The sequence below is a fragment of the Chenopodium album genome, chromosome 14 (assembly GCF_948465745.1).
Source record: "Chenopodium album chromosome 14, dcCheAlbu1.1, whole genome shotgun sequence".
Taxonomy (NCBI): Eukaryota; Viridiplantae; Streptophyta; class Magnoliopsida; order Caryophyllales; family Amaranthaceae; genus Chenopodium; species Chenopodium album.
This window is the reverse complement of record NC_137847.1, coordinates 46,073,945-46,081,668: the sequence shown is the minus strand read 5'-3', so window position 1 is coordinate 46,081,668 and position 7,724 is coordinate 46,073,945. Positions and strand designations below refer to the sequence as shown.

Here is a 7,724-nt window from a genome sequence, read left to right as displayed (position 1 = left end):
TGGTCTAATTAATTACGCTTATTCTTAAACAGGGAGAATAGGCACATTTAATGACCTTAGCTTGTTAGTGTCAACTTTTTGTGATGACAATTTGACGACCACTAAGATAAGAACTTTGACTTATAATTGTGGACAATTGTGTCACCTCAACAAACACCAGATGATTGAAAGGTATATTATCTCCTAATTTGGTTTGAAATCTTAGGGCTCTTGTAAATTCTTGATTTAAAATTAGAAGATATATAAAACTGTAAAATGCTGGTTAATAATGGGGTACGGTGTCTACTACTACTCTACCCATTTGCTTTTCTTTCTCTCATTTAGAATTTTGAGAGATTCTAACGAAAATGAAATTAGTCATATGAAATCTTGTTAGATTTATCATCTCAATTTATAATAATTTTCCGTTCAAAAATTTATACTAATTTTCAAATATACAATTAAAAACATAATATTAAAACAGACAGCGGGAATGACACACGTCGCCATGTCAGTGTCGTTTTTTCCCTCCAAAAAATATTTTCCAAAAATAAATAAATACTAACTTTTTTTTTTTTCCTTTTATATCTTAATGATTGATAACTTATTTAAAACAATAAAATTATATATGTCTAATTTATATATTATAATAGCAATTAAATATTTTTATTACTAATGTTGATATTGATTGCTCCAAAAGCTGTTGGTCTCGTTGGGGATTATATGCAGGCTCAGGAATCGATATGTCAGAGTACCACTCAGCCCAAATTGGACAGCAGGTGGACACCTCCATCGCAAGGTGTGATTAAAATTAACTCCGATGCTGCGATTTTTAGCCTAACTGGTGTGGGTTTGGGCGGTGTATTGCGGGATGTGGAGGGTGATGTTGTTGCTGCATCGTGCTTGTGTTTACAGGGCAGATTTGAGGCTGACATTGCAGAAGCGTTAGCCATGAAACACGCGTTAACAATCACCATGGAATCGGGCTTTAATAGAGTTTGTATGGAAACCCATTGCCTCAAGCTGCACAGCCATCTTTCCAAGCGTCTAACCCCTCCTACTGCATTTGGTATGCTGGTTAACGATATTCTCCAACTTGCTGGTGGATGTCTTTCCTTCTCTTTTTCTTTTGTTAAGAGAACGGGTAATCTTTCCTCTTCCTATGATTCTCTTAGAATTAATTTCATGCTTCCTTGATACTCAAAAATAAAACATAATTCCATGATTCACATATATTCAACTTGTATCATGCTTCAAATATCATATTCACATGCTTGTATAATTATTCATGTTCAACCAACATCAATTCCAAGCATATAATCAACCAAACTGCTACTAATTCATCACAATTCACAATCCTAGCATGATACTACGCATACACAAATATTGTTATGCACATACGTACCTTGAATAAAGCCTAAACTCGGCCACACTTGCTAGAAATCACCTAACTCGAAACTTCCTACAATTAAAAATACATAACTATAATTAATCCACTATTCTCACAAATTTCCACCAACTATAATACTATTTAAACCATACTAATTAACCCTTTTTAATGACATAAAAGCCATAAAACCTTTTTTTTAAATGGGTAATTTAAATCCTTTTAAAAAGACTTGATTTTCATGACTTAAATAAAATTCCAGAATACTTATCAAGTATAAAAACATCACTTTTAGACTAGAAAATCATATATAAATCATTAAAACCTTTTTCCCTTTTATGGGTAATCAAACCCTAACTCAATAATTAAAAAGTAGTGTGTGTAAATAAATTCCAGCATTAAATTGAAGGCTTTAAACTCATCAAAAACATGATTAGACCATGAATTAATCAATAACAACCTAGCCTCAAACCCTAACCAATTGTACAAAATCCCCAATTTCTAGGGTTTATAATTTGGGGTTTTTGATTAAATAAAAATCTAAAATTTATGTTAATAAATTAGCAACATTAAAATCCCAAAATCAATACCAAAACATAATAAAAATCATGCCTTTAAAACAATAAATCGATAGAATTAATTTTAGGATTAAAAGAAGTTTTTTTTTATACACACAAACTGAAAAAGAGAGAAGAAGGAGGAGAGTGTGCATCGACCGGCTGGATGCCGGCGCTGCTACTGCCGCAGGTGGTGGTGGCGGCGATGGCGCTGGCCTGCTGGCCGCTCAAGAGGAGAAAGGAGGAGAGAGAGAGAGACGTGGGATTTAGGGGGAAAAAAAGAAGAAAAGGAAAAGAAAAATAAGGGGAAAAGATAAGAGAGAAAATAAAGAGAAAACCTTTGAATTTTTGTGAAATCTGACAATTATGAACTTGTGTGGAAAAATCTCGAGGTTTTTAAGTATTTATACTCTCCGCAAGCAGTGTGGTGTGGATATGCCCCCAACAAGGATGCATCAAGGCCAACGTGACGCACATGTACCTGCTGTGGGTACTGCGGGGCTTGGAGTTGTATTCAGGAATGCTGAGGGTCGTCTTATTCTAACAGCAACGAAGAAAATGGAGGCTTCTTTTCCGGAGTGTGTTGAAGCTCAAGCCGTTCGATATACACATCAACTAGCCAGGCGGTTTGAATTATAGGAATTTGTGGATCGAGTCGGATGTGGTAAATGTTATCAAAACCATATCCTCTGAAACTAATGGTCGTGCCCCAATTCATGTCGTTTATGATGATATTAAAATTTATAGAGCGTGGTTCAATGTTTGTCTATTTTCACATGCCAAGAGAAATTGTAATACTGTTGCTCACCTAGTTGCTGGGGGGATTTGGGAGGGAATGATGAATTTGTACAGTTTAGTTCCTTTCCTCAAAGTATTGTAACCTTGGCGGAAATGGACATTTCTCCCTAATTAATATAATGCTCTATCTTTTCTTTTAAAAAAAAATCCTTTTAAAAATAAAACTCATATTTACAACTTTGTCATTACTTATTCCTACTCCCTTACAAATTCTCCCTTTGTGCCAATTTATTGGGCCCCTAAATTCCCTATAAGTTGGTCCACTCATTTAAATAGGATTGACCTAATTAAAAATACTTTTTTAATTTGAAACCAATTAAAAATATTTTTGTTGCCTCAATTCATGATCTATTTTATTTATACACACTTACAATTGATTTAAATAAATAATTTCTTTTTAAAATGAAATAAACCATTTTAATAAATAAAATAATTAATCTATATAAATATAAATATAATAAAAATATGGAGTATTACAAACGGCGTCTCAAACCCCTCCTCCGCTGGAGACCCCCACCACCGACTCCCTGATCCCAAAACGAGCACCCCTTCCCCTGTTCCCGATCCCACCCTCTCTATCCTCTCATAACCACCGAAGTCGCTTCTCGCGGTGCTTCCTCTTCAATTCTTATTTTTTTTTAATGATTCCGTCTTAGCTTCTTTTTAGAAAATTTATCTCTCTTCGACTCTCTCTTAGAAACGTTTCAATTAGTGATGATGACCTTCGCCACTTGATTCTTGTATCGGCGAAGTTTTATTCGTTGCTTTTCTAGTATGGTTGTCAAAATTGGATTTATATGGAGCTTTTATCGAGGTAATAATTTTATGTTGATGTATTGAATTTTGTTTAATTACTAAATTTTGTTGATGTATAAAGGATTTTTTGATAATTAGCACCTATTATTGTTGTTGTTTTAGTAATTATCACCTACAATTTTTTTTTTTTTTTGTATTTTACCGCCTATTATTTTTAACAACATGAAAATTTCCCACCTGATTGCCTACACGACGTCATTGTAGGGCCCACCGACGAATTTTTTTTCAATTTTATTCCTTTTTTAACCTTCTTCTTCGATTTTTTGGATTGCAAATCTAAATTATGCAAACAAACCACTAAATTAGTTACCTAATTTACAAAATTGGGGCTAACTATAAGATGGTGTTCATCATTTAGGGTTTTGAAATAAAATTATGAGTTTGTTATTTAGTGATTAATTTATGAAAATTGAGTATTTTGCATTGATTTAACGTATTGTGTCTTCAATTAGCTTCGAAATTGATATTATTGTTAAGAAATTATTATTAATTATTGACATGAAAAATTAGGGTTGTTCATATGTATTTTAGGGATATTTTAAAATCAAAAGTTTTTCTAAATTATGATTTACAATCCTAAATTGAGCATATATATTAGTTCTATATAGAGTTAATCAATGTAAATAATGCTTAATTTGAAAAATTCCCCAAATTTGGGATAAACCCTAAATGAAGAACAACAAATTATAATTGACACATATTATTATGTTCGTGTGAGCTTGAACTATGTTAAATCGACTACTAAATGCTTTTCCCTAATCTAATTTTAATTTATATTGACAAAAAATCATTGAACATGAGAATCGAGGAAGAATAAGGCATGATGGCGTCATGTATGAGGGCTTGGGAAATCTGGTGGGAAATTTTCATGTTTTTAAAAATAGAGGTGGTAAAATACCAAAAAAAAAAAAAGAATTATAGGTGGTAATTACTAAAACGACAACAATAGTTGGTGGTTATTTCAAAAAATTCCATGTATAAAAGGTGTTCACTTTTTATAGTATGTGTAGTATAGGTGACTAGCTGTCTTTTTCTGGGTTTCGACAGAGAATAATAGGAATGAGGGGAAAGCGATGAGGTAGGGGCGGGGGATGCAGAGGAGGGAGGTGGGCAGTGGCAGGGGTGTAGGGGAGGGGGTGGCTAGAAAGGGAGGTGCAGCAGGGAGGGGGAAAGAAGAAGGAAGAAGAAAGAACTATGGAGGGGGAAGAGAAAGGAAGAAGAAATAATTGGTAAGGGGATAATTGTGTCTTTTCGCAATCCAATAGCTAAATAATGGTTAAGGAATTAACAAATTGTTTAACTTAAATTACCTTTGACTTAGTAATATTAATTTGTGATATATTGATAATCAAAAGATTCACACTTTACTAATGATAAAAAAAAAAAAAAAGTTCCTGGTTACCAGATTGAATATTCCAATAATAAAAGCACCAGTTATGAAGTAACTTAAATAATTATTACTACGTGCCTCTGTTCCTACATAATTGACACGTTTGATCAATTTTAACTATTCATGTAGTAACTTTGACTATTGGCTTTTAGTAATGTATTAAAGCCTAATTTTGTTGTGAAATATATTGTTAAATAAGTATTATTATAAATACTTATAATACTCTTTTCGTGTTTTAATAAGTGTTACACTTTGACTAGCAAATAATTTTAAGCAAATTAATTGACTTAAATAAAATAAGAGTAAAATAAAATAAGAGGTATAAGTGGGGTAATCTATACTCATATATTATAAGGCGTTACTAAAAATGTCTATGTGCAACGTAGTTCCTTTTTTATTGCGCCACACCACCTTTCTAATCTCATAATCTCATAGTTTCTTTTTTATTGCGCCACACCACCTTTCTAATATTGTTAAATAAGTATTATTATAAATATTTATAATACTCTTTTCGTGTTTTAATAAGTGTTACACTTTGACTAGCAAATAATTTTAAGCAAATTAATTGACTTAAATAAAATAAGAGTAAAATAAAATAAGAGGTATAAGTGGGGTAATCTATACTCATATATTATAAGGCGTTACTAAAAATGTCTATGTGCAACGTAGTTCCTTTTTTATTGCGCCACACCACCTTTCTAATCTCATAATGTCACATTATCACTCAAACAATCTTAACCATTACGTCATGTCACCTAATGCTAACAACCAACATTATTCCATATAAAAACACAAGGATAATGATATTCAAACCCTTAACCTCTAAAATTTATGATGCAAACCACAAGGTTCAATAAAAACAAATTAAAAAAAAATACTCAAAGAATAACTCAATTTTTGTTTGATAATGACAATTTCAGTTTTATAAAACCTTTACAAAAAATTTATTGATTTCACGTCTACAACAGTAGAAACATGGGCAACGCCCAGGATACTCACTAGTTGGAGTATTAAAAAATTGTAAAAGAAATATATTGGGGTTAATAATTAATTTAAAAGTAATGAATGTGAGAGAAAATATTATATATAAAAAATAAATAAATAAAAATTAGTAGTGGGTTCAAGAGAATAAAAATTACAAAGAAAAAGATATAATATAAAACATATTTTTTTTTGCCAAAAAAGATGTGTAATACTTATTAAACATGCCCACATATGGTAAGTGTAACACTTAATAATTAGGGAAATTCTCAATGATAGTCATGTAGTTTTGCTCATTCTCAATGGTAACAAGATATTTGGCAAATTCTCTCAAATAGCATTACTTTTTACAAGATTCACTAGTATGAAAATATTTTTACAATTAACAACTAATTAACTTAATTAAACAATAATTAACAATTATTAGATTATTTCAAAAAAAAATTACAGACCCCTCTCTTCAACCACCTCCATGCCGCCGGCAAGACACCGAAACCCATCCCCATCCCCACCCCCAAAAATCACACCACTGACGCGCCTAAACTCCGTGAACCAATCCTACCCCTCGCCGGAACCCCACACAGCACCGAAACCAGACCCCCAACCGAAATCCCACCAGCCTGTCGCTTCAAATTCCCTTTCACGGCAGCCCCAAATTTTGCCCTCCGTACCTTCTTTCCACCTTCCGGTGCTTTCATTTCGGGGTTATGTTTTCGGGGTTATAAGATGGGGTATTAGGGATTTCTAGGTGGGGATTTCAGTAAAGGGTGGGGGATTTCGGTGTGGGTATGGTTTTAGTGGGTGGCTGGGTGGGATTTTGTTGAGGAGTGTAGTTTTAGAGGTGGCTGGGTGAAATATCAGTGAGGGGATCTGGTTTTAGGGGTAAATGGGTAGGATTTCGTTGAGGAGTACGTGGTCTTTTTTTTTTGTTTTTATTTTTTTTTGTTTTTTTTGGTTTATTATTGTTAAATTAAGCTAATTAATTGCTAATTTTAAAAATATTGATATGTTAGGGAAACTTATAAAAAGTTATGCTATTTGAGAAAATTTGCCAAATATTTTATTACCATTGAGAATGAGCAAAACTACATAGCTACCATTGAGAATTTCCCTAATAATTAAAACACTAAGGATTTATCAACTTTTTAATAGTCTTTACTAATATTTAAACATATACTCCCTCCATCCCTTTATTTTTGCCCCATTGTAAGATAATGCGTCAAACCTTAAATTTTTTTTTATCATAAAATATTCTTAATGTATAGAGATAATATATAATCATGTAGGATCTTGTTGGATTCAACTCATTGTATATTTTATTAATATCTTGTTTTTATAATTTTTACACTTATGAAAATGAAAATAAAATCGATTTAAGACATGTCTTGGAGACCATGAAAAGTCAAATTGGGCAAAATATTAGGTACTGAGGGAGTATATTTAAGGTTAAACGATTGTATTGGCATGTGTGTCAAGAATAACCGTGTTAATTATTCAAAATTAAAGGAATTAATTTTTTTTTCTTTTTTTGGAAGATTTGGTATTTATGTCTAAGCCATTGGGTTCATGTGGTTCGAAAACTGGTAGAATTTTTGTCTCGGATTATCGAATTTGTGTCCCCAAATAAAATAAAAAAAATAAAAAATAAAAAAAAATAGGTCGGTATATATAGACTGAAAATTAAAGGTAGGCATGGGCCGTGCCGGCACGGGCCCGGCACGAATCTAGCACGGCCCGACACGGAATGGCCACCGGCATGGCACGGTGGCCCAGTTGTGGGTCGTATCGTGAACAAAATTTTTGGAAATTGGCACGG

The 7,724-nt window shown here is 32.6% G+C and overlaps 1 protein-coding gene across 1 annotated transcript; it reads left to right on the top strand.

The window, feature by feature from the left end:
• Positions 1-654: 654 nt before the first annotated feature.
• LOC145578167 (uncharacterized) lies at positions 655-1,176 on the top strand. The gene has a single exon (XM_081635539.1). It carries the CDS (start codon positions 655-657, stop codon positions 1,174-1,176), a length of 522 nt encoding a protein of 173 aa, XP_081491665.1.
• The last annotated feature ends 6,548 nt before the right edge of the window (positions 1,177-7,724 follow it).

Coding starts and splice junctions, on each gene's coding strand:
- LOC145578167 (XM_081635539.1), top strand. CDS start 655: ATGTTGATATTGATTGCTCCAAAAGCTGTTGGTCTCGTTGGGGATTAT.